General features: G+C 43.2%; 1 protein-coding gene across 3 annotated transcripts; it reads right to left on the bottom strand.

The window, feature by feature from the left end:
- LRP3 (LDL receptor related protein 3) lies at positions 1–26,143 on the bottom strand. 3 transcript variants are annotated; one of them, XM_052685833.1, is made up of 7 exons: positions 25,903–26,143; positions 20,862–20,909; positions 14,611–14,749; positions 7,364–7,572; positions 5,999–7,085; positions 5,161–5,293; positions 1–4,282 (listed from the first exon to the last, which is right to left on the bottom strand). In XM_052685833.1, exons 1-7 carry the CDS (start codon positions 26,141–26,143, stop codon positions 3,479–3,481), a joined length of 2,661 nt encoding a protein of 886 aa, XP_052541793.1. In that variant the 3' UTR covers positions 1–3,478. The 3 variants fall into 3 exon arrangements, with proteins under 3 accessions (XP_052541793.1, XP_052541794.1, XP_052541795.1); XM_052685834.1 differs by lacking the exon at positions 25,903–26,143 and adding an exon at positions 24,462–24,639; XM_052685835.1 differs by lacking the exons at positions 20,862–20,909; positions 25,903–26,143 and adding an exon at positions 8,493–8,638 and having other exon boundaries at positions 14,611–14,732.
- Positions 26,144–27,898: the final 1,755 nt, after the last annotated feature.

Below are 27,898 nucleotides of genomic sequence, written 5' to 3' on the forward strand. Positions count from 1 at the left end.
TCTCTGGACACATTAAATTTTATTAAAAATTAAGAGATTGAAGCAAGAGCAAAGTATGATGATGCCCAGCATCTTACTTGTATTGTATCATTGTCCAGGAACCAGCAAACACAGGTAACCACGATGCCATACCTGAACCATACATCTGTACATACACATTATGGTAAAATGTATTTCAGTGAATATATACAACACACACATACCAAAAAAAGAAAAGAAAAGAAAAAAAAAAGGCAGAGAACAGAAAACAAGTACATTTAAGGGATGTTACAGAGTCATACACAAGCTGGAAAGTGTTGCAATTTCAAATAGAAACACAGCCCATGTTTTAGTAGTAATAAGAGAGTAAGAGAACACTTTAGTCGTGATGCTGCCGGTGAGAGGTTCTTCCTAGATCAGGAAAAGGCTTAAATATTCCTCTCCATTCAGAGTTATTTTTAGGAAACTATTTTTTAGGGAGATTGGACAGTGGAGTTTTGTAGGGTTTTTTGGTGTTGTTTCTTTTTTTAAAACTTTTTCCCTTCTATGAAAATACTTAACGCAGAAAAGCATTCTTAAAATATTTTTTTAAAAGATAAATTCACTAGCTCATTAGGTTACGTAGTCATTGAAGTGCAATCATAATTTTCCACTGAGCAAAGAATGAAATTTTCTGTTCACACTTCTGGCATAGTAGCAGTTTTCCACCTTTTTTTTTAGTTAGTTCTGAATATACGGAGGCATCTTGTGTGGAACAGAAGCTGGGTGAGCTTCAATGACAGTCAATTCTCTGCTTAATGCTTACAAGGGGTGGAGAAAGGAGGGGTAGACCTATACTAAGGCAGACTCTGAGTTTTCCATCAAGTGTCAACATTTCAACACATTTGTTTGTACCCACAGCACACATGCACACGTTTCTTCTGCAAAAGTGACTCTTGCCTCCAAGGAATGGACTAGGGGAGCTAGGAGAGAATATTCTATTGCAGAATACAAAACATAGGTGTTTACAAAAGCACCAGGCTTGTATGTCTCATTTATGCAAGGCTGTAAATTCCAGCAGTGATGGCTGTGAGTATTTCTGTACACTTCAAGCATCAAATTTTCATTAACCTGGATGTTTGTCAGTTTCTAAATATAAATCTTTCTCACTGAAATTTCTGCTGAGTTACCAAATGGATCAGTACACAAAATATGCATTATATATGTAAGAAATTATGTTGTTACATCTTAAAAGAAAATACAGTGCAGGGTTGTTCCCAGAATATACAGTAATTTAAAGTATATATTTCAACTCTAACATTTCAACATATTTTAACTTCAAGAGCCTTACAGTGATGATAATTTAAGGCATAGTATGATCAAAATTATTTTTCTATAGTAATACATTTCTGTAAGAGAATTAAATAAACACTTATTCTGAAGATCCTTCATATCATCACAATATTAACCCTGAAACAACCCTCCTCCCCACTAAGATTAGGCTTACTGTTCTAAAGATAAAACTACTATTTAAAGTTACCTCTGGGAAAAAAAGATGACACTAAAACCTGCAGCCTTCGATGCAAACAATCTGGCAGCATGATGACTACAGTACACAGCAAAGGTGGAATGCATTTAAAATGCTTATAAATGCTGTGAAATTAACATCTTTCAAAGCTTCATTTTCCTTGATGAATTCTGATCACAAAAGCACTTGAGAAGAAATGAGTAGTACTTACTTAATGTAACTATGACTCTTGTTCATTATGCATTTTGCTACAATCCTTTCTATGCTCTTACAGACTTCGAATCTTCCACCTCTGGAAAACACACTATGAAACCAATTTGCAACTGAAAACAAAAAAGTAATTTCAAAGTCATTCCTTCACATTACATTTCAGTAAAGCAAAAGTCTTAATGCTTATTTTTTTAAAGCACTCCCACAGGAAGTCCTAGTGGAAGATTCAGGGCACATACAGTCCATTAAAAAACATCTCTGACACTTCAATGTAAACTGTTCACTGCAAAAGCCTGCAAAAACACCCCACTTCAAGTCCACCCCAGCTTTACAAGCTGAAGTTACCAGTTAATAACTTCAGGCAAGTTGAATTCCTACAGCATTAAACAGCATCAGAGCGCTTGGATACTTACAGAGGAACAGCTGAGATAACTTCTTTGTTAATTTCTGTATGTAGCATTCCAGTTTGTTACTGCCTCACCAGAGGGCCAAAACAGAGCTCCTAAAAGGGTGGGGGAAGCCTGGCCCACGCTATTTCATGGCACCATCCTACCAGCAGCAGGGCCAAACTATCAGACCATAACCAGCTGTGACTGCACCAGGTCATTCCTGCTTCAGTAATATCAACCTTCTTTCAGGTAAATATCTTGCTTGCTTCTAATTGCACCCTAAATTAAAAAAAAAAAAAACAAAAACACAAAAAGGCACCAGTTTAAAGCAGTATACAATTCACACAGTGTCAGCTTTGAAACTGGCACTGTCCTACTTCAGTTCTTAACAGAAAGTAAAAGCAAACCCCTATAACTGACTAGAAAAACAAGTTTCAAAAAGCTGCACCTAGATAGCAGATTTACAAGAAAACTTGTGAAGTAGATTTTATTACAAAATAAAGAATCCAATCCCGACAGTTACCAAGTGCTCAGTGCTTCCTATTGCAGCTAGCTGTGAAGTCTCAGAAACCTTCAGAGCACAACCAAAGAGGTGTAATCATAAAAGTCCCTGAAATCAGGAGGAGAGGAAAAAGGGTAGGAAGACAGCAAGCAATTCTTCAACCTTTGCTACATCACTTTGAAAAGAGTAACATATGACAACTGAAAAATATCGTTGCAAATGGGGTTCAATGCATTTCACTTGTACTGAACATTGCTGATCTCTTACTACAAAGCCATAGCAGACAGGAATGTTCTGCATACTCTATATAGAAACTTTGGTTCTAGTGGATGTTTCAAGAGCTATATGGCCATCAAAACATTTCTGAAGGGAGCAAAGGAAGCAAGCTACTTCTAGAAATAGGGAACAACAAAGGATTTTATTTCCTCTCAAACATTTTAATGATATTATTAAATTTTAGTTAAATAATGATGCCTAAAAGGACGTTATTTCTCGACTGGTACTCACAGTCACAACTGGTGCCTGCTCCAAGTTCCAACAGTGTTAATTTCTGTAAGATCACTTGAAAAAGTAAAGAAATACCAACTCCCTGAATGGAAAGTAAATAAAGCACAGAAGAAATAAACAGTGGAGATGCCTCCCAACTACAGTGACATATTCTTGCTCTCTGAGCCCCTGACATCATATACTGGCCTACTTCTGCCCCCACTGGAGTTTCAGGAATAGCAACAAAGAAAAACTTGTCCCATTTAGTCCTGTGCTGTACTCCTGGGGATTAAAGCACACCAGTTTTGATGGACAATCTGAGAGCAAAAACCACCTAAAATCAAAGTGCACAGTCATATAAACAATGAAGTTACAAAGTTTACAGGGTCAAAACAAAAGCTTCTACTAGCAAACAAGTAAAGACTCATCATCACTTGTACTGATTTCAGAGAGGGGAGCAGAGGACTCTAACATTGGCACTTCCACAGAATGGCAACAAGCCGCATGAATACCCAAAGGCTCCTCCCGATGGGAGCCAGGGCAACACCGGCTTTGTCCATCCACTTGGATATGAACATTCAAGGGGCTATCTGAATAAGCAGACTCCCACTTTAAGGGTAACCTACATGGCTCTTCACTTGGTGGATGACTTCTACTTAAATTATTGTCCTCCAGGACAGTCCTCCTGGGTGCTGACCCTCCACGGATCGCTTCTGTGACACTTTCAGACAAAGGATCTCTGAAAGGCTTTCCTGAATCCGCTTTATTGGGCTGCTTGAGCTCGTTGCCCGAGGTCTCAGCACCTACAGATTTATCAGCGTGTCCAGACTCAGGCTCTGCTTGCGCAGCAGTGCAAGTGTTCTCTAAGACATTCGAAGGCAATGGCTCTGTGATTTCAGTCTCTGGCTGCAAGGTGCCACATCCAGCTTCTTGCAGGTCACTGGCGTGGGCGTCTGCCTCTAAACTAGGTCCTTCAGGTGAAGGCGGAGAACTCCTGATAGTCCCATCAGCGCGGTTGATGATTCCATCACCCAACGTCGTCTGCGAAGTGTGGGCAGGTGTCAGGAGTGGGATCTGTCCTCTCACCCGAGGTCTGTGGAAGAGTCTGTTCCAGAGTCGGCCAAGGCGCCGCCGAGACGAGCTACGTCGTGACGAGTGACGTCTCATCTGCCTCCTCATGGCCGTTCGGATGTTCTGCAGCACGGAGGCCTGTCACACAGAGGCAACCGATTTAGCACACACTCAAAAGACTTCTCCCATAGCTCATTCACTAAGATCTCCATTTTGAGAGAATCCTCCTCATTAAACTTGTATTTTCTAATGGACTACTAAGAATGTCAAAGCTAGCTCTGTCTCTACCAAAACATTCTCCATTAAAATGTTTCCTTAATGAATTTAATTTCTTCTTGTTTGCCCAGCAAGATGCTTCCCACTTGCTATCAGATCACCACCAAAGAACAGGCTACAGACCACCAAGTCCTCTGCCAACAGAAATAGCAGAGGATTCTCAAACCCTGGTAACAGTGGAGAAAGGCAAACATAGTACTGCTGCACCTGAGTAACAAGCTTTGAGTGCTTTATCACACTTGGACCTGCATCACAGTGGGATAATTTTAACAGTTTGTGAGAGACTTTTGAGAACTCAACAGTAAAACATCAATATGACTTAATGGCTTCCCAGTGTAATGTGTTTGTAAATAAAAATTATTTCTAGAGTTTTCCAAAAATACTGTTAGAGATCTACTTTCTTATCACCTCAGACATTCACAGTTTCAGCTTGGAAAGCTCCTTTTTTTTTTTATTTACTTTCTCTATCTCTGTTCATTCTGTCTTGACATACAGTAAAACAGCATGTTTTTCTCACTGCTGATCCCTAGCAAATATATTTAATGTGTTCAGAACTACCCACAGCACCAAGATACATGACTACGATTCTACAGCTCAAAGTAAAACATACATATTTCAGTAAGAGCATTTCCATACAGTTAGCAGAGCTTCTCTGCTACTGACAGAACACAGTTCCAGACCAGTTCTATCTTATAGCAGTCTGGCTGCTACTAGGTTCATCAGCACTCATGTCACCATACTTGTGATGCATTGTACACAGGGAAGTCTTCGACTGGGGGGATCAGTCCTTGTGCAATCAGCTGCCCATAGGAAGGTGGAGCTTCCCGACGCACAAATTCTGCCTCAAGTCGTGTCATCTGGGTCTCAAATGCTCTGGGAACAGAACCACAGTAGGAAAAAAAGCAGAAGAGAAGTTACAGTCAGTTTGTCCTGCCTCCTCTCACGTTAATGCACAGACACAGAGCAGAGGGCTTCAAACTAGCAGCAAAAAGGCAAATCTTTACCAGGGCTCTGTGCAAAATCTTATCAGGATGCTAAAATTAATAAAAGGAACAATAGTAACAGTGAATCAAATCAGTAAACCCAGTCTGAGTTTGGACTCCGTAGTAACTGCACATTTTCCAATAGGCCAACTTACATCAATAAAGGCATTAATTTGTTCTACTTATTTTTGGAAAATACAGCATGAAGCACTGCAACAAGCACACATCATGGACAGGCTTGGTGCATATGACAAGAGACAGGCACCAGGAAGCCCCTTCTGACTCTCTCCGAAAGGGCACAACCACAGGCAAAAAAGGGAAATTTCTCAAAATAGTTTTGATATTTGTTAGATTCAGGCCTGGCAGGCTACACAAGAGATGTGTATTTTCCACAGATCATAGAAGAGTTGACATTTCCCCTACTTCTGAAAATCTCAACTACTCTTCTCTAAGCCTAATGCAGCGAGTACTACTTAACATATTTCACAGTATTTTCTGAATTCTTTGTTAAACAATTCACTTTTTTTCCTCCTTTAATCAAAGAAATACGCAGTCAGTTACTAAAGAATCATAAAACCAAGATGTTTCTGTGTACCTGTATTCTCTAGTCCTCAGGGAATATAATTTAAATGCACAACCCAGCGCTATCACCAGCAGCAGGCCACACACGAGACTCCCGATCAGAGCAGCCGTGATGACCTTCCTGGGAACAATCACCAGGCAGTTGTGCTCATCGCTTCCATCCTGGCAGTCTTCTTGACCATCACAGCGCCAAGTCTCAAAGATGCACAGATTTGTCCCACAATGGAAATTCCCTGGCTGGCAAGTAAAGCAGTTTTTTTCATCTGAGCCATCTGGGCAGTTCTTTTGGTTATTACAGCGGTCAAGTATTGAGTAGCAAAGCCCACTGTTTCCTTCACATGGATATTCATTCTTCTGGCAAGCCGGACAGTTCTCCTCATCTTTGCCATTTGGACAGTGCCACCAGCCATCACAATGTTGCTTATCAGTGAAACACTCCTCATCACTTCCACAGGGGTGTTCCCAAGGAAGACAATAGCCTTTCACCTGGTAGGTTGCATTGAATCCATGGCCAGTGCTCTTTGAGCGAGCATGATACGAGACTGTGAGCTGGCCCTTTGATGACTCCACGCTCACCGGATGCCTATTGTTGTGAAACGAAAATGTTTGCAGTAATTTATCACCTCTCTCTTCAATGCCATCATACACCTTTACGTAGTCATTGTAGCCTAACTGCAAATCAAGCTGCAACAGAACATGTCGATTATCTTGTGTATCCACATACCATGTGCAACGAAGGTCTGATTTGCTGTGATCAGCACGGAATAAGTCTGGGGAAGCAAAAGATCCATAAAAATTACCCAGCCTTTTGCCACAGGAAAGATCAGGACAATTATCTTCATCTGAACCATCGCTGCAGTCTTTAACTGAATTACACCTCAGCTCGTTCATCAAGCACTTGGTGGAGCGGGCTACACTGCACTGGAATGTTCCTGAGGGACAGATGCTGGACGGAGGCTCTGTTGGAGGAACAGTGCAGTTTCTCTCATCTGAGTTATCCCCACACTCATCCATGGAATTACATTTCCAAGTACTGGGAATACACTTTCCATTTGCACAATGGAATTCATCTGACTGGCACGCAGCCTGGCCGATCTTTCCTGTGAAAGAGAACAAGCAGAAAAAAGTCAGTATCAAAACTTTTGTAACCATCCAATGTCACATTTTAATGTCTACCCTCTCTGTGTGTCACAAGTCAATAGGTCAGGCCAGTATACTTCAAGAAAACCAGTAAGAAGCTAACTGGAAAAAGTATCAGTGTTACCATGCTAACACAATAACCAAGACTGGTCCCAAGACTCTCATCAACAAATAATACTCCTGTCTTCAAGTTTTACTAGAGTGCTTAAGCAAAGCCAACAAAATTGCAAGGTTTTACCTCTAATATAAGAAAGGCGAAATCCCTGAGACTGTCCTGAGCTTGATGCATCTGAGTGAAAAAATATCCAAACATGATCCCTTGCAGAGATGAAAGATGGAGGTATGGAAGATCCGCATACTTTGTACTCCTCTCTCTTGGAAGATGGGCCAATCATCAACCAATCTACTGCACATTTCTGAGATTCTTCTAAATCAAAGTTCTTAAAACTGTTAAGAACAAAAGAAAACACAAGTAACAAAAGATATTTATCTGGAACAGTTAAACAGTGAAAAAACAGAATGTAGCAGTTGAGTTTCTGCACAAGCAGTGCTGACATAAAGAGATCACATTCAAAGATAATGAAACATCTCCAGTATCTTGCATACACATAAACATTGCATTCAAATTCTCCCAATTTGGAAAAGCACTCATCTCACTGGCATAAACAGCATGCCAAGCAGCTCCAAAATCTGAAAGAATGCATCTCTTATTCAGAGCCTGTAGGCAAAACTACTTCCTAAAACACAGATCTGAGTAAAAGAAAAAATACCAAAGAACATTACATGGAAGCATAAAAAATGATTTCAACAATCTTTTCCGACCTTAGAAGCTATTAAAAGATGGCATGAAATTAGAAGCTATTGTATCAGAGTAAGAACAATAGGAAGCAATACAAAGAACCCTAAGGGGACAAAGAAGCAAGACAAAAATCAGTTTTTCAAGCCAGGGATAAGCAGGGAGAAGACAAGATGAGAACAGCAAGAAAGGAAATGGAACATGAAGTCTCTCTAACTGTATGATTATTTAGTTCAAAGAATAACACATTCCCTTTCCGGGAATGCAAATGCAGAGCAAACGAGCTTATAACCTTTCACTGTCAAACAACCAGCTCTTGTGCTGACCCAGGGCCAAGGCTATTCTTTAGCATCTTACCCAGTGCAAAGAGGTGTTCCAACAGCTGCTGAACCCTGAACACAGCCGAATAATACTCCCTAAACTGGAGCTCAGAACCACACTGGGTGTTTGTTCACGCTCTGATGAAACACATTGCATTTGCTTTCAGTAATCTGCAGTAAGGGAGAAGCTTACTGTGAAAGGGCACACTGTCCAAGACACTTAGAACTGTACTGTGTTCTTCTTTACATACCTCAGCTACACACAATTAACTTGGTAACAGTCACTGCATACTCCACACAAACACCTGAACAGAAAAGTCAGAGAGACTGAAAAGCTGCTATGAAGTAGGAATCTCCTTCCACAAAGGACTTCTCAGAAACACAGAGGAAGAACTATCTGAAAAAGATAAATGGAAGATAATTTTCTGACACCATGGTGTACTTACAAAAGGCTGTAAAAGCCTGCCAGATCTTGCCCTTTGAAGGTGGAAGGGAAAGAGCAGCAACTTTGTAAACCAGCCAATTCATTTTAGAGCAGTTCAAGCCTACACACACCCCAGAGCTCTGCCAAATGTACTGACTTGAAACATTTTTTTGCAGTTTTCATGAAGAGAATGAAAAATAAGAGCCACCAGGATGTTAAATTAAAATGGAAATTAAATCATGATCAGCAACTTGTTGGACACAAATATGCCCCCCTCCTCTTTTCTAATTCTTTTTCTCCTATTATGTTCCACATATCATTCCAGCTAGGAAAAATTCTTCCACAGTACCCACTTCTTTGCTATGTAAGCAATCTCATCAAGCTTTAGAAAACAGCTTATTTTGCAAGGGAGTCTTAAGTGAATCTGAAGTCAAAATAAAAAACCTCAAGTATCAACCAGGCAAAGAATTTCTGTCCCAGGTGTTCTACAAAAACTTCTTAATGACCAAGTGCACAAAGAGGCACTACAGCATGAAAAGGAGTTACATGAAGTAGCTCTGAAACTGCCAGCACCCACGGAAAGTCTGCTGTGAGAGATCTGAGACGGCACTACTGAGCTTCCACATTGGTTTCACTTTTTTTTTCTTAGGTACCAGGCACCACAAAGAGTTTCTATCATCTACCTGGAAAATTATTTATAGAGTTTTCTTGTCACAAAGAATTTCTATGGTAATCATTGGAAGTAACTATTTGCCCAACAACATTTGTAACAAAAGGGAACAGTCACTAAACCAAGTTATGGAAGCTCAGAACTTGGGAGTGGAGGAGAGGGAAATAACCAGAAAAACCCTTGCTTGTGTGAAACAATGAGATCATTTACTACATCTTTTAACTCACTTCTATGGAGATTTCAGATGTACCAAGAACAATCTTACAGAGCTGAGCAATTTGTTCTCCTACCCTGCCAGCTCCCAGCACTGCAGCCAAGTCTCAAAGCTCACACATTTTCCCCACTGCACTCACGCTTGGTTCACAAACTCTTCTGCAAATGAGCAATCTACCCTGTATTTGTAGATAATTATCAATAATTACCTCTATTTGCATATTCAGAATGTTATACTGCTAATAAAGAGCAAAGAGGAGATACGATTGAAGAAGAAAGTTCAGTCCCACCTTTTAAAGCAAAAACATACAGACGTAACTGATTTTCCTGAGTACTGGCTGTGGATCTGAGATTCAGAACAGAGTCCCACATTCTCCACCCAGAAGCACAAGTGTTAGGCACAAAGCCATCCAAGCACACGAGTGGTGAGGAGGGATATATGTGAAAAAGGTAGCACGTTCAGCAGCCTCCCTGAGAACACCAGCACACAATGCCTCGCTGCCATGCATGAGCTACTGAAAAAACTGCCTCACTATTCAGTAAAGGGAGATAAAGAACACTGTCAAGAACAAACTCCCTGTTTTCTCAGAAGCAAGAAGCACCTCAACCACATGCTGGCAGCTGAAAGTTTGAAACACACTGAATAAACACAAGTTCTCTGAAATATAAGTGTTCTAGTTTTGATGAAGTTTTATATACAGTAAATGCCACAGCAATTATAAAATTCCTTCAGAGGGCAAAAGCAAAGTCAAAACAGTTACATTCCATTTCATGCAGAGTATAACTGAAACACATTTTGCTTCAATTAAGACACTGTATAACAACTGTATAATAACTGTATAACAACTCTCCACAAGCACCCTTTTACATTACACTGTTATCAATGGAAGCAAATTTTGTCCCATCTATATTGATAGTGACTTCACTTAAGACCAAAAATATCATATATTTGAGTGGACTGTCAGTCAATCTCAAACAAAAAAAATTTACAACAAAATATGAAACAACACATATGCATACATATGCGTGTAGAAATACAGAAAACTGGTTTTCACATAATCCATTTGCAATGAGGTTTTGTGCAAAAAGCTTCTGCCACATTGATCTGACATTAAGTAGCCTACTGATTTATTTAACCTAGGAGTTCTGAATAGGGCATTCAACTTCTGCTGCTTCACTTCTTTCATCACCTGTAATTAGATCTAGTGTTGCTGTTGTAGTCTTCTGAAGAATAATTTAATTCTGCTACCCACAAAATAGAGCATGGGGACATTTGCTCATTCACTTGAACTTCCTCAAACAGGAATACAACTTTTTGTGCCAGAAGGATCAGCCCAGCAGCTGAGTGATTGATGGTATAGAGTGTAAGTAAGGGAGAACATCCCTTCTGCTGCTAATTCCTTTTAAAATAATAACAGTAATAGCATACAGAAGTACAATAATAGTCTATCAGGCACTGGGAGCATTCAAATCCCAAGTTCAGAACAATTCAGTGGGAATGGACAAATTCCCACTGGCACAGTCTGCTTCTATGGAATACTGCAGAAAGAAAAGGTAAAATCATCTCATTTTTCTTTGAAGGTATGTTACTGGAAACAGGTTACCTCCCACACCGAGCAGGACTCTGGGAACTTGCAAGGAATTACAGGACAGGTTGTGATCAGATCTAGCTTGTAACATTACTCAAATGAAACAACAGTAACTTACAACAACATTCACCTATTAACTGTTAAGTGTTTGTGAACTTCTGGATAGAACTTCACTAAACCAACTTGCCATAAATACTCATTTATACTCTGAAACTAAGATAAAAAACAGACTACCCACAAAACTAATCCATAGCAGAGATTTTTGGCATCTGCACCAGAGAGCAGTAGCTACTAGGAAAAAAAAAAAGTACTTGGATAAATAATGTGGGGAATTCCTTACAACCTCTATGTAGTTGAAGCACAAGCAAATACAGATTAAAGCTGGGAAAAGCATTCTTAACTGTAAAAAGATAAACATGGGATGACCATGAATATGAACATGAATGGTTAAATGCTTCAGACCCAGCAGTTGTAAAACCTGAATGAAAGTAAGAATTTAAAAAATGTCCAACTTGGCCCTCCAAAGTCATTAAATTCGGAGAATAAATATCATGGGTAAATTAGGAGAGTACAGTCCCAAAATAAATCAGAGAGGCCAATTAAGCAAGAGAAGTTACTTCTATTTGCCAGCCTCTCACAGCAAGTGCAGACTGCAAACAACTGATGACTGAATTGGCTCATTAAAAGCTTTTGTTTACCCACTGGAGCACAAGGACCTGAAGTCAGGAAAGCTCTATTCTACTCCCCACTTCCAAGCACCAACCCTGCAACCTTAGGCAGGAGATATGGCAGGTTTTAAAAAGCACAAGAAACTTAATTAAATACATGGCTATTATAAGTTTTTCCAATTAATGTCAAATTGTGAATCACCATGTTCAGCAAATACAGTATCAAACGGTCCCCTGAATTTGTCCATAAATACATGCCAGAAAGTCTTGACACAAACACGCCTCGGCTTTACTCAAAATCTCAATCTCAGCTGGCACCTTAGCATTTTTTTTCACTGAAGTGAAAGCTGGCGAGGCCTCCCCAGTTAATACAGAACTTGAGAAGGTCACTACGGAAATAATTTCTCAACGCTCGTATCTTGAATTCTGATCATGGAGAACATTTTACTCTCAGTCTCATTAATTCCTATAATAAAATGCAATTATTCATACTGTCCCCACATCAGGGCCAATTGCCAACAATCAGATAACAGCAACTGATAAAGAATCTTTAAAAAAAAAAAAAAAAAAAAGATATTTTCATCAGATTGGTGGAAACAAACAAATACACCCTGTTAAGGATGGTGCAAAAAAGCAGTTAAAGGGTATGACATCCCTATTACAGGACTTACACGTGGTCTTCTATGAAAATAAGACCTAAACAGAGAGGAATTCAGACAAAAAAAAAAAAAGTTTCCGAAACAATAACTTACTAATTATCTGAATATCAAGTGACACAACGTAATCCTGGAAAACAGTGGCTACATGTGTTCCCAGCACAGTTCCCATGTGTCTCAACAGCACGATCCTATCAGAAATAAAAACTTGAAAGAAAGGATGGAAACGTGCAGAACTAATAAGCAAGAAAAACATACTTCTCATTCTTGTGAAGATTCTCCCAGGGATTTCTAAAAAGTAAACTACAGAGCAAAACAGTAAGTGTGGAGACGTGAGGATATGAGACAATCAACACAACCATGAAAGGTAGATGCCAAAACCAAGCTTCTAAAGGACACATCCACAGGAGACTGCACGCAACATCCACGTGTGGATCTGCGTACTGCTCTATTAAAAGCTGCTGAATAATGAGCTTATTAAAAAAATGACCACTGACTGCATGTTTTAGAAATCAAAACCACTTTCAGTTGCAGTTTATCCTTCAGTGACTCCTGCTGTATCCCAGATATGCTACTTATATAACATCGCTGTCGTACCATCAATGAGAATCCAAGATCAAGGCAAATGTTTTCGGTATGACATAACACAAAGAAGGTGGTATCTTTTGTTTTGTGAACCTGTTAAAAACTAGATCTCACCCTAAGAATTATTTTTTATTTTCTTTGGAATATTTTCTATGCCCCCGTCAGCACACAGCTATGACAAGAAGCATTCCCCACTGTTAAGAAGAAAAATGTTTTTATTTGAGCCCTGTTTTCCAGTTTCCTAGGCTGGCATGACATAGGCAAAGTCAGCTGCTGCTTTTACATCTTTGGCATTAAGATTGCTACAATATTCTAAAGAAATCCTCTGATGCTGTAACATTCTGTATTTCCTACACTGGAGTGAATCATTTCAAGGACATTTATAGTCAGAAACGTAGCACTACAACACGTCTGCTACCCACAAGGCAAACTACTCCCTAGGATGTAAACACACAGCTCCCATTGTTCACATGTGCAGAGGAGGGCAGGATATGGCTTTGTATCCAGCGGCAGAAAACAAACTCATCAGAAAGAAATCTTTCAAAACTATTGCTAACGCACACATTCAAGCTGTGTACACATTATTACTGGTTTCCTCATCTCACTTTCCGTCAATTCTTTACCCTCTGTTAAATTCACACTTGCTAAAGAGATCCTAATTCTAACTAGGAGCTCTGAGACTTTTCAGAGCATAAACTGCAGCACTATTCTCCAGAGCCAAGTCCTCTCTCTCATTTATACGCTTTCTCAGAGCTTCCAACAATCTCTGCTTTGAAATAAACTCTGCAAGTCCAATACAATTTAACGGGGTTGAAAAGCATGTTTCTATTTATGGTGCTTAAATGTTGGCAGGTATCTACTTCCTTATGTTTGATGAGTAGATCCTATTTTGAACTAGGAATGGTGGAGCCCTTCTATTATTCCATCTGTGGCAGATTTGTTTTTAATTGCTGAGCATCTGCAGCTGAAGAGGTTTGTAGTCCTTTTAAGCAGCTGAGCAAAGAATGAGCAGATGGCATCAAATAAAAAAAAAAAGCACTAAAGAAAAAACAAACAAAAAACCTTTCCCAGGTTTGCTTTTTTCTTTTTTTAAACAAGCAGTTCCTGGTTTGAGAAGGATACTGCAATTATTCAAGAGAAATTAATCAAATTTACACTGAGGCTGCTCCATGTTCTATAGCATTCATCTATTCCTACTTATAGGCAATAAACAGAAAGGAAACTATTTAATTTGAGTAAATATATCACTGCTTCCCACCTCGTCATCTATCAGAGGTAGATGAAATCTCACAGGTTTTACAAAGACAAAAATATCAACAGACTACAAATGACTTGAATATAAACAGATGTCAGAGGTAACTTACAGAAACAAGCTAGCAGAACATTTCTAAAATGGAGGTGCCCAACCTGCAACCCATGCTCCAGTATGACCAAGTTTGCTGTCCATCTATTCAGCCACTTGGTAGCTCTGGCAAACAGTTCAACATTGTTACATCAGATCGAAACATACAGCTTCATTTCAGCAAAGCAACCAATTATCCCCACAGAATATCACAAACCATACCTAATTGTTATCATGTCTCCACGATCTCCTTGAATGTACCAGCTGCAGTTTACTGCTGGAGGATAGTTTCGTGGCCAGGAAGGGCTGTAGATGACGCCCCGTCTCTCTGTGTGCTGTTCGAGTTCTCCACTGCAAGCAACTGTTAATAAGAGGGAAAAAATATTGTTAATGCTTCACCTAATCAACAACTCACGTTAGCTACAAGAGCTTTCATCAATTTCTGGGGGTTGCAGACAGATGGGAGTCAACAGTTTCATCCTCTTATTGCTTTCTTCCCCGCCCAGTTTTTAATTAAGGCACCCACTTGAACTGCAGGTAAGCATAACCTGCATTTCAATGCAGGATCAATCAATAACCTTGTATGAATTTACCGAAGGCTACAATCAATATCACGGCACAGATCTGCAAGAGAGGATGTAATGCAGAAATCCTCTTTACCAGCTGCCCAAAGCTGGCTGTGACTCTCACCAACTGGAAAAGATCCATATTCAGTGCAAAGCACCTAGAAGCCCATTTTGCTATAACCTGTTCCTGGATACGTTCCTTCTAACCGGATGACAGACCTGAAGAGTGTCATGGTTAAACCAACAAAAGAAGACAAAAAGTTAACTGGACCTCGATGTCAAATGTTTTCACTGAAAATTCCTGAGTACTTTAAATTCCTCCTGAACTCTAACAGATTGAAATTTTGCAGAAAGGGAAAGCTCAGTATTTTCAAAGTCTTTTCAGAGCTTCCTATGGAAAGCTGCAGGCCAATCAAAGCTGCATCAGATAGTTATAATTTGTAATTAAGCAATTCAAAAATGGCAGTGAGCTGCTCCAAGGACAAGTGGGAAAGCTGTTCTGCTGGGAAGATGTACTCTCAGCAGACTACAAGAGAGGAAATTCTCTGTAATGCAAAAGCTGTTCTGAACACTCTCCAAATATATATTTAAAATTATTTCTAAATCAGCTGACTATCTGGAGCACGCCTTCTGGATTACAGCTGAATGTTCCCATTTTTACACGTTTCATTCTTCCCAGCTTATAATGAAGGGAAAAAAAAAAAAAAAAAGGATGTCTACACTTTAAGGTAAGTATACTCTGATGTACATCAAAGACTTGCAGCACTGCTTGCACGTAGGCACAAATGCATCATTTTGGGTTCAGAGCCAGGACAGCACCAGCTGCACAAGGATGGGCAAGGTCCCAGCAAAGCCACACAGATGCAGGCACTGCAGGGCTGCCCTCAGAGCCCGGCCTGCAGCATCCTCTGGAAAGCCAGTGCTGGAGCTCAGCCATTTGCCCACAGCAAGCATTTCTCAAGCGAGAGCCACAATGCGAGAGCCATGTGAATACAAAGCACGAGGTGAGCAACTTACCTGAGGCAAAACAGAAAGAGCTATTATTTTTACCCTCCAAACAGGGCGTTTCACTGAAATACATGTATGCAATTCCTACTAGTTTCAAAGAGCACAAAAACTTCCCAAACACATAAACACAAGTAAACATCTATTTTCCTAGCAAATATTTTGCAGTGAAGTGGTTATAAAAATACAAGAAAACCTTTGTTAGCACATGTCTAAAAACAGAGAGGCTCCACACTGGACACTGACAGCTACAGAAACAAGAAAGCAAATGTAAGACCGCAGTACTTGTCAGCTTGGGCTCTCAAGATGTTTCATTACACACACCAAAGCAGCCTACCCAGGCCTTGAGATGTGCCCCTCCACACACCTATCACTGCACACACATCCCACAGCAGCAAGGGAGGACACAGAGCGAGCAGCAGTGCAAGAGGAACTGGGAAGTGCACGTCCTACCGCCGAGTTACTGAAACTTCTCAACGGGAGGGAAACAATGTGCACACAGAACAAACACAGCACGCAGCACTATCCAGAGGCTTTCTGCAGAGCCTTGCAAAGGTTTCTGTTCCCCTTGTACCAACTTTTGCTCTGGATTAATATGCTGTGTTGACAATAAAAACAGCAGCACAGAGAGCAAAACCAGCTCTCACACAAAGCTGGTTAGAGCTCATGTTCTGAGGAGTCCCAGTGACACACTGCTGAATCCCTACAAGCACCTTCACTCACATTCATTGCTGCAGTTTAGCAGAGAATTTCCCCAATACTTTCACCTGAGCTCTAGGAAATATTTACAAAAACCTGACCAAAGGCTATGTGACACCTCCCTGATTTCTGAAGTAACGTCACTAGCAGGTTTTCTTTTCCAGCAAGTTTCCCAAGTCTTAGCGGTGAACGTGATACAATGTGACAAGTTTCTCAGTGAGAAACACCTTTCCTTATTAACACTGCACATCTGCCACAAACATGGGACAAGGAACAAGAACGGACAAAGGAAAAAGATTTTTGATTTTAGCAGAATGATGGTTGCTGTGAAAATCTGAGGTAAGGGCTGTGCTAAATGCTACTTATGGCAGCCCAGTTGGCCATGGCCATTGTTTCTCAATACCCCGCAGCAGTCTACACTCCTGCCATAAAACAAACATTTCAGACTCACCTCATTCAGAATTAAAAGGAGAATTAATTTTTCTCTTGCAATTAATCACTCTTACAGGGACTGCTCAACTAACAGGCTGCTAACCTTATTACCATTGCCAAAACATATGTACACTATTTTAAGGGTATGTGCATAACCCCCTGAGCCCATGGGGGAAAACTGGAAGGGGACACACACACAAAACTCCTATCTTGTCTACCCAAACCTCACTCTTATTGCCAGGTGCTTTAGACACCCTTCATTTCTTGTCAGTGCTCATTACTATGGCACTTGCAATTGACCAACAGATCTCCTTCCTAATGATTGTCTTCCCCTGTGCACTGACTGCTGCGTAGCAATGAAGGTGAAGTCTTCAATCACTGCTTCTGAGCAGCTGTTCTTTCACCTGCATAAATGACAACTTCATTTTGAAAGAAAAACCCACACTAAACAGAAAAACCACGAGGGCACACTGCCATACCATACTGTTGGGGTTTCAGTGCTGACAAAGGGGCCTCAATTCCCTTCCTAGTTCCTGTGTGAATTTTGCAGAACCACAAACCCTCATGCAGTGCTGTGATACTAAGCTGGGCTTCAGCACAACACTGAGTATCAACCTTAAGGAAATACAAGCCTTCTCAAATTGCCAAAACATCCTAAAGGAAAAGGGAAGTCTCTAAATAGCAAGGCATGCTTCTGGATGAAGAAGGTCTTATAAGCAACAGTGCATGAGAAGAATAGTGACAACTTTTCTGCAGCAACTGTTTGTGCTTTTACACACAAACACAGAAACAAAGTGAAAACTCAATTTACAAAACACCCAAAACAGCTTACATTTTCCACATTCTGGATGTCTGTTCATTAAAAAGCAAGAGAATATCAATCCCTGGACAAGCCAACCAACCCAACAAAATATTACCGAGGTGATATTTTTTGTTGTTGTTTAACAAATTCTGAAGATAAACAACAATTAATCTTTTATAGATTTTTTTTTTTTAAAGTATCATTTCAATGTCAGAAGTGGTTTGAATTTAGAGTTTTTATCAAGAAGGATGAGGGAGCTGGGTTTTTCAGCCTGGAGGAGAGAAGGCAGCAAGGACACATCACTGCAGCCTTCCAGTATTTAAAAAGGCATTATAAACAGGAGGGAATCAGCTTTTTACTTGGGTAGACAGTGATACAAGGGGGAATGGCTTTAAGCTCGAGGAGGGAAGGTTTAGATTGGATGTCAGGAGGAAGTTCTTCACAGAGAGAGTAGTGAGGTGCTGGAACAGGCTGCTCAGAAAGGCTGTGGACGTCCCATCCCTGGAGGTGTTCAAGATCAGCTAGGATGGGGCCCTGGCAACCTGGTCTAGTACCAGAACTGGAGGTTGGTGGCCCTGCCTGTGGCAGAGGGGTTGGAATTTGGTGATCTTTGGGGTCCCTTCCAACCCAAACCACTCTTATGATCCCACAGTAAGATGAAAAATCTTAATATGAGGCTCTTTCAGTAATGATCAAATGGATTTCTTATACTGCAAACAGCAGTAAATTTCTCCCTCCAGTTAAATACGCCACTAATTCTTGCTACTAAAAACTTCCAAGAAATTTTCCAAAACATTACACAGAAGGTACTAGTCCTATTCTTTGCAAGAGGAACTACAACAAACACCACACTTCACCAGAGGACAGCACAGCTTGTTTTGGGGTTACTAAGCTGTGCAGGAATAAATAGGGTGAGAGCAGAGACAAGGGAAGTGGTGGAGTCACCATCCTGGAGGTGTTAAAGAAAAGGACAGGTGCAGCATGGACAGACACGGGTTAGTGGGCATGGAGGGATGGACTGCTGGTTGGATCGTGGCCTTTTCCAACATTCATGACTCTATTCTATGAAATTTTTAGATGATCCCAGCAGAAGATCAACCCTGCATCTTTGCACCCTTCTGTAACAGGGAGTACACCTCAACCATCTGCTCCAGACTAAGAGAAGCCACAAGGAGCTTTCTCTCAAGACTTCATGTTTAGCAAAATATGCCTTCTTAACAGTTACCTCAGGGCTGGCAGAACACTCTCTCCTCAGTTCTCTAACTGCTCCCTCAAGGAGTGCTCTCACACACTGCTTAGCACAGACCCCTCATGCCTGTAGTCTGAAGGCTCTCCCTGGTTTTATCCATCCCACAGCCAGCTGCTGCTCCCCCAGCACCAGCACACACACAGCTCACTGACCCTGCAGAACCTGAGCATTCTGTGGGACCAAGAAGCAGAACCTGCTTGACTGAGGCAGGGGAAGAGCACATGGTGGGAGAACTTCTCCCTTTCAGCAGAGACAGCTTTGATGGCTTGAAGTGTACGAATACAGCTAAGAAGGTGGCTTGACCTGTGATCTCCAGAAATTTTTATTTCTGCCACTGCGAGCTTTCTGAAGAGAAACCCCACTACACCTTTCTGTAAAGATCTGTCTCTAATAGGTGCTTCGTAAGGATACGTTTGGGACAGCAACTGCCCCTCTCCACTTTTATTATGGCTGCTAAGGAACACCTCCTTCAAGAGGGTTCTCAGCAGAGTTATCTGCCTTGCAATTGCACTACCCTCACCTGTTATCTTCCAGCACACAGGAAAACAAGTAAGATATGAACTGCATTATAGCAATGATCTTTTATGATCATTTTTCACACTGCTCCAGTTACTATGTCAGCAATCGGAGTAACTCAAAGCTGTATCAGAGCAAGAAATCATGAAGGCTACAGTATTACAAGGTTTTCCGAATGCTCGAAAGAATAAAAGTGAAATGTTACAACCCTGTTTCTAGCAAAAGGACAGCTTTAGAAAAGAGCAGAGCCAGCAGGAAGAAGTGTTACTTATTTGAGGCTGAAGTAGCAGCAATCTAGACTGTATAACTACTCAAGTTACACTTTGTAAACTTAAATACCATACAGGCAGGGGATGCCAAACTCCATCAGAAGCTAAGAACAATCCAGGCAGAACAGATCAAGACACAGATCACATTCTGGTCTTTTTCTAATAGAAGAATGGAAATATAGTATTGCAAACAACACACACCCCATGTGGTGCATCCAAGCTACCCTGAAATAAGCTTAAGGAAGTCAATTACTATCCTTTCCCAATTTAAATCTTCTCTCAAAACTCCATGTCGATTTGAATACTCAGACTCTCACATTAATCAAGCGACTGCCTTAGAATTATTTTTGTGTTTTCTCATTTCCATTTCTCCTGCATCCCATATTTGGTTATTATGTTTTATTTAAGTTGTAGCCTCTTTAGGCTTAAAGTATGCCTACCAACGTGACTGTGGATTGAAAGGCACAAGAGTGCCCTTATCACTAAGAGGACTCTGATTATACTCCTCCAGTAACGTCAGTAAGCCACAGTACTACTACAGAGAAGGAAATTACACTAAGTGCCAGGACTCTGATTGCATTTCCACTCTAAGAATCAAAAGATGTTCTTAACATTCCAGTTTTAGCTCCTCTGGGAATGGGCCTCTGCCCCCAGCTTGATGTTCCCAGGCACATCTCCTAAACACAGATTTTCCCCCAAACATATCAGTACATACTGTGACCTTGGCCTCAAGCTTAAGATTTTTTTCCAACACAGAGACACTGACGGAGTCCAATAACCATTCCAGCAAGATTTGAAAGTTCTAAGCTTCCTAAAATGTCACTGCTACCCTTTCTCAAACAAAGGTCATGCTGCTTTGCTTAAACAAGTCTTCAAACAGTAAAAGAACAGTAACAACTTCAAAACAACAATAAATATAAATAAGTGTATCTTACCTAGTGAGGTAACAGCACTTTCTATTTTCCCAGTCAGAAAGAGATTCACTGTAAAGATAGAAAGAAAAAATGTTACCATAGGTTCCAGTGGCACAGTGAGGCAGTTCATAGTCTGCCATTTCTAAGTGTTTGCTGCCATGTTTATATAAAGGTATTACAGTCTTCCAGTAAGAATTCTATTTATCTCCACTGAGAATTCACATGAATCAACTCTCAACTTTCAACAAACAATATCAGTTCAGCATCAATCAAATATGCTAACAAGAGAAACAACAACTCAGTTGTCTTTTGCGGGATTTTTTTTTTTTTGAATTGGGGAAGACAGAAAAACAATCACACTAAAACATCCATAATCACAGCTGGTCACTTTAACAGCTCAAATGTTGTAAAATAATTTATAAGGTTATCTTGAAATGTATCCTCGCTGAATAAAGCAGTTTGTTCCTATCAGGTAAATGTCACCTTGAAAACAAGTTGCAAAAGCAAACACAGTTAACTTGGCTAATCAACAGCTATGAAGTTTTTAAAAAAGCCTATTAGTGACATCAAAGCAAGATGAGACTTGTAGGGTGCCTGCAGATCACATTTGACTTCCAGGTGGGTCTTTAGATGCTCCCCACTTTCTCAGAAGTCTCCTCTCAGAGAATACACTGTTAGAAAGATCTGATAAGACGGGCCATCACCAACATCTTTTCCTGTGCTGTTGTTACTGCAGAGCTCAGTGTAGCACACACTTCCACTGGAGTTTCCTTGCAGATTCTTCAAGCCCTTTTCTGGTGATTACACTGCATTTCACTAACTGCTCTCATCTTAGCAGTGTTCTGTAACCTACAGCTTACTAATAACATGACAAACACTAAAGCAAGTTAGAAAGGTTTAAAAGGTTACCAACACTTAATTCACAACACCCCAGCCAGGCACCCTGTTGGCTTAATTTTGCTTGTGTTAAATCCAAAATCTTTCTATAGCCAATCTGCAGCAAGTGTTTAGAAAAAAAACATCATTAAAAAATGAACAATGGAAGAGGAACTGTCTGTGCTCCCAGCAGTGACTGGAAGCCACTGACAATTAGCACTATTTCTGTATCATGAAGGCATGCTGACTACAGGCCCTTTTGTCTTAGCACCGTTAAAACATCGCAGGACAACAACCCTGGCTCCAACCACCTTCTGGCCTGACAGACCAGCACAAGGGAAAGAAACTGTGGAACAGTGCAAGGGAAGGAGAGCAGCTGAGGAACAGCTGTGGCTTCAGAACAAACAGGCTCGAGCTACTCATTTGCACTCAAAAGTATCAATACTATGTTCAAGGGATGTTAATAGTGCTGATTTTATTACATAATTAACGCACAGCAGCATTTATTACACAACCAGGCCAAGGCACTGTGTAACCACACTGTGCCAGGGGCAGCTCCACACCTGAGCTGCACGACAGGTCCTGGCCCACAGCAACGCTGTGACACAAAGTTCCCCCATGTGGCACCGCTGTTCCTGTAACCATAGTAATTCAGTCACACAGACTGAGAAGACATCAGCCAGCAATTAAGTCACAAATTGACAGATGTTATGAACATTAAAATATTTTGCTCCTAAGTACGTGAATGTACTCTGTCTAACAATAGGCAGAGTATCATCCTAACCACTGCCTTTCTGCACATGTTCTGCCTGAGTTTTCCCAACATGACAGAACAAGCTCCAAGCAGAGGTTCTTGAGAGGGGTCCTTCAGGAGGAACTTGCAGCAGGACAGGGCTAGAGGGAAGAAGCAGCACACAGAGCTCCCAGCTCCATGTGACAGCTCAGCCAGCAGCCCTGAGCACAGCCAGGCAGACAGTGATGGGCAGCTCCACACACCTGGCAAACAGAGCCCTCCCTACACAAACCTACTGGCTGGTACTGCAGCTCTCTCTTATTTCCAAGTTGCTCCATAACAAGCAGCCAGTAGTTGAGAACAGTTCTTCAGAACTGCCTCACATCAGATGCTTTCCTCAACATGGTCCCTCACTGTTCCCCACTCCCACTCAGGCCCTCAGATCAGAGCACTACAACCAGCTCTGATGCACTCCCAGGAGAGACACCAGCCCTGCTATTCTGGTTATTCATCCACTTTCTGCATTCTCCAGCATTTCTAAGGAACAAGTAATGAAACAGCCTCACCAAGAACAGCTGCCACAAAGCAGCTCCACACTGCGGCTCACAGCTGAAGTCAAACAGCCACAGGCGGCAGCAGTGTGTCTACAGAGACACCAAACCCCACAAACAGCCCCAGGAGAACAAAAAGTAAAAGCGGAGAAGGACTGGAGAAGTGAGAAACAGGAACTGAAAGCAACGATAGACCGAAAGGCCAGGCAGGCAGGAAGTAACACACAATAACAGCTAAAGCACAGTGCTCTTGTGGGGTCTTCACTGCACAACAAGTGATAAGCTTCCCCCCTCCCCTGCTTGTTAACTTTCACTACTGTGCAAGGGACAGGCACAAAGCACTGCAGAGATCTACCAAACTTCCGACCTCATGCTACCTCCAGAGAAGGACACAAAGTGCTCTCGCTTGGACTCTGGAACTCACATGATCTTCAATGATAGTATTAGTCACTTTTAGAACAACTATGCTATTTTTATTAAATAACAGAAGTTTTCACAAAGCTCTGACCAGGCCCCAAGAAAAACAAATGGCTGGAATTTATATTTTAGACTCAAGAGTCCAGCAGGCTCTGCCCTCATGCTGCACACACTTCTGGCAGCCCTTTATGTCTCTGCAATACAGCAGCGGCAGCAGGCAGAGATGTTTCAGCTGTTCTGAAGCTTACAGGGCTTTATGCACTGTATTTCATAGTTAACACAGAGATGTCTTTAGTCACCAGAGCAGTCTTTAACTTTCCACACTTTCCTGGGCAAGCGCTGACATTAAAAACTTCCACAGAAAGAGAATAAGCAGTATGGCCACTTCTGACAGTTTATGTAACTGATGCTGCCTATCACTCGGCATTACCAAACACAAACCCGCTTTATCAGCAAGCAGCAGAGGGTTTCACACAGTTCCGTGGGCAGTACGTTTATCAGACAGCACTCAGAGCCCTCGAAAGAGCTGGGATCAGCCCAGCACAGGCCCCTGGGACAGGCAAGGGCCGGTAACCCCAACCGCCGGGCCGCCGGCTGCGGGCACAGGGCAGCACAAAGCCCCAAGGAAAAGTGCCTTCCCCCAGAAAAAGGGCTGCCCGCTATCGGCAGAGGACGCGCCTCCGTGCCGCCACAACCCGGCACCTGCAGCGGGAGGAGAGCGGAGCATCGGGGAACGCGTTCCCCCCCGGCCGCTCACAGCGGCGACGGGCGGTGTCGCGGTTCAACTCCGCAGGGGCATCGCTGCCGTCCAAACTTTCTTTTTTTAAAGCTCCGCATGGGGTCACCGTACTAGACTCAACCCAGGAGCGAGACGCGCGACCCGGACGGAACGCGGCTCAGCCCGCACAGCCCCGCCGGCCCGGCTGCCCCCAAAGCGCCCGCAACGCGGCCCCGAGCCCGCCGTGCCGCGGAGGCCTCCGCAGGTGCCCGCATCCCGGCTCCGTGCCCGGACGTGCCCCGCGGGGAGCGGCCGCCGGCACTCACCCAGGCAGATGGCCGTGAGCGGCACCAGCGCGCCCTGCCGGAGCTCCGCCGCCGCCGCCGCCTTCTCCATGGCGGGTCGCCGCCACCTGCCCTTCGGCAAAGGGGGGAAGCGCTCGCTTCTACGCCCGCCCGCCGGCCCCCGCAGCCCGGGCGGCCGGCGGCGGGGCAGCCGCCTCCCGCCGCAGCCCCATGGCCGGGCCCGCGCTCGCCGCTCCGGGGCAGGTGGAGGAAAACGGAGCGCAGCGCCGCTGCTCCACCGCCGCCGCCCCACGTGACGGCCCCGCCGCGCGGCTGCGGCGCTCGGGCCGGAGGACGAAGGGAGCGCCGCCCCGCTCCGCGCACACCTGGGGGCCGCCGGCAGGCGGAGCGCAGCCCGCGGCGGAAGGGAAGGCGAGGGCCGGGCCCTCCCGCGCGGCGCCGGGCGGGCGGCTTCCTGTCAGGCGCGGCCCGCTCCGCCGCGCGGCCATCGCGAACCCCGGGCCCCGCGGCGTCCCTCCGCCGGGCGGGCTGCGAGGAGCCCACGGGCCGTGGCGGGAGGCCGCGTCCGGCGCCGCCTTGCCCTCCGACCCCCCCTGCCGGGGGAAGCTGCCCCGCGGTGCCCGGCCGACCTCCCCCTGAGGATGGGGCTGGGGGCTGCAGCCGGGGCGTAAGAGAGCGGTGCCGGATTTGCCTCTGCCGCGGTTCGCCCGAAGGAAACGGGGTAGGGTTTTGAAACGGGGCGGGGGGGCGGCAGCGGCCGTGCCCGGGGAACTCTCCCGGAGTCTCCGTGCCGGTGCTCGCAGCTCCCCGCGGCGGGACGGCGGCATCCCCCAGTCACAGTGCGGGCTGCTCCCGGCGCGGCACTGCTAAGCGCTGCACAGTGCCATGGGACAAAGCCACCGCAGAGGTTTACACCGAGCAGCAATAGAACAAAGTGAGCCGGGAACTTCAGGAGATAAACCTAAGGAAAGATGGAAGAACTTCCTGCAATGTACCAACTCCACCTGAAACATTCCTTGCCCTCCCCTTATTCCCGAAGTGCCTCACTAACAGCTCCTCGCTCCACAAAGAGGTTCTCCCTCAGGGCTCGGCCATGCGTCTGCACCTCGCAGGCAGCACCATCCCTGCCCTGCTCCAATGAAGGCCCTGCCGCCAGGCACCTTGTCACCTGCCAGGTGAAGGCCTACAGGAGGGTCACTGTGCTCACAGTGACATTTCCCTACGTGCTTTAAAAAAATGGCATAGTTACAGAATGTAAGGATGACACAAGAGACAGCAGATGTGTCTGTGGGGATACCGTCTACAGCAGAGACTCTCCAATCAATATTAAATACCGATCGGTATGGACAACATCACAGACCAATCAATAACATCCATTATTGTACTCAGTTTCCCACTACAAGAATGCAGTTTCTAAGTGAAACTCATCCTTAGGGGCTGCCCGTTCAACGTTAAGGCCTACCTGGACTGGCGGTGCCTGAAGGAGCCTCTGGCAGTGCAGGAGCCGTAGGGTCACAGCAGCACCGACGCAGGTACGTGACTGCCTCTTGCCCAGCAGGCATCATGGGCCATGGCAGCAGGTGTATCAGAAGCACAGCAGGCTGAGGAGGAACACAAAAAGCAACAGGCACTGTGAGAGGGAGCGGGACACTGGGACGTAGCTGTGCTCTCAGTGAACATCTCAGGCATTTGTTGCTGTGCATGCCTCACCTATGGTAACAGCTGCACAAACCTAAACATCTGGTGTTGTGGAAGGAGAGAAAAGCATATTTAATTTGCCTGGTGTGCCATACAGTTTAAAATTATTAATTGGAACTCTGGTTTTCATTTGCCCGTAAGCTCACGAGTGCAATTTTAAACACATATCTCAGTTAAACAAATACTTTTGAACTTGTCTACAATAAAACCGCTCCACAGAGCTTCTCTCATGGCACTGTATCATGCTTAAAATTAATCCACTCAGCAGAAATTTTTGGCCAGGGAAAGAAAGAAAAAGACTAAATTAAAAAATGGGAAAGGAAACACCAGATAAGGAAAAGAAGGAAGGCGGCAGAGAATGGGAAATCACTGGGCCAGACAGAAACTACTTCAGGGCATTGGTGGTGACAGCTCCATCCTGGAGTCTGGGAAGCGCATCGCGTTGGCTGCAGAGAGCGCATTAAAGTCAAAGCACGGACTCAGGTTCCCTTTTGCTGATTCTTATTTGATAGTGAAGAACTCTGGCAGAGTGGTGAAAGAGAGGGCTGAGGGCTTAATGCCTGAAAGCACCAGAGTTCACCAAAGGACGTCTCTTGGCACACTGAGATATTGCTTTAGACCTTTTTATTTCAGCAATATAAAGTGTGGCTGCAGCAATATCTCGGGGGTTCGGCTGATCCTTATCCTCGCTGAGCTACAGACTTGTGCTTTATCTCAGCAGCTCTTTGATGGAATTATTGTAATTGTAATTCACATTTGTCTATCACTCTGGATCTTAATGGATGCCTAATGGAGGACTGGCCCGAGGATCAATAGTACCACGTCTTGTCTACTTGGGATGAGAGAACTGAATGTTAAAACAAATACGCCTACTATGCTAAAGATGCAGAAATATTAAGCAGATCAATGCAAACCAGGTTTGCTGGGAGGTGAGGAGGCCCCGCACGCAGCATGGGAGGACCTGTGGCCCTTCTGCCCGCTCACCCAGCCCTACCAGCACGTGGCCGTGCACTTTTTAAGGAGCATAATAAATCACACAACATTTTCCACAACTAAGTTCTTTCTAATCTAGCCAGACAATTCTTAAACCTTTAATGGGCTGATGATTGTAAAATCACTTCTGTCTGGGTTTCTGAGCAGTAATCTTCAAATTATGGGTTTGAAACAGCAATAATGGAATGTGCCATAAAAGAGTTCTTCCTCAGTAAGTCTATTATTGTAATAAAATAACATATCTAGTCACCTCTACATTCTACATTAACCCTTTTTATGGTAATTATGAGTAAAGCGTATCGCTCATTTCCCTTCAATAAGATTCTCACAGATCACTGAAACAGCAGGCTACATAGACTGAAAGCAAAGTGACACGGACCTTCTTTTTTATCCATGCCAGAAACTTGTTCAGGTAAAATCCACTCAGTTTAGGAATTATTCTTGCCATTTGTGTAAGATTAATTTCAAATTCTGAGTCCTAATTTTGAGTCGCATACATTTGTTTTCACAGAAATGTATGTACCAATGAGACAAGTACACATGAAATGCCATATTCCTGTGCTCCCATATCTACTGTTATCACAGAACTCACAATCACACCACAACACCCACACAAACACCTTGAAAATGCGATCACTAGAACTTAATCAGGATGATTTATAGATCACATTTTAAAATTACTCTTAAATAGTTGCACAAAGCTAACCCACAGCAAGCCGAAAGCCTTCACAGTGTCAGAACATGTGATATGGAAGAGGCTGCAAAGA

This window comes from Tympanuchus pallidicinctus, unplaced genomic scaffold, assembly GCF_026119805.1.
Source record: "Tympanuchus pallidicinctus isolate F22 unplaced genomic scaffold, pur_lepc_1.0 scaffold22, whole genome shotgun sequence".
Lineage (NCBI taxonomy): Eukaryota > Metazoa > Chordata > Aves > Galliformes > Phasianidae > Tympanuchus > Tympanuchus pallidicinctus.

Bases quoted from the DNA above. Each gene is read 5' to 3' on its own strand.
- LRP3 (XM_052685833.1), bottom strand. From the start codon at position 26,143: ATGCACAGCAACAAATGCCTGAGATGTTCACTGAGAGCACAGCTACGT. The intron at 14,750-20,861 runs GTAAGATACACT...TCTTATTAACAG, and splicing joins AAGTGCTGTTACCTCACTAG to TTGCTTGCAGTGGAGAACTC. The intron at 4,283-5,160 runs GTATGGTGACAT...TCTGTGTGACAG, and splicing joins CTGTGTACAATGCATCACAA to GCCTCCGTGCTGCAGAACAT.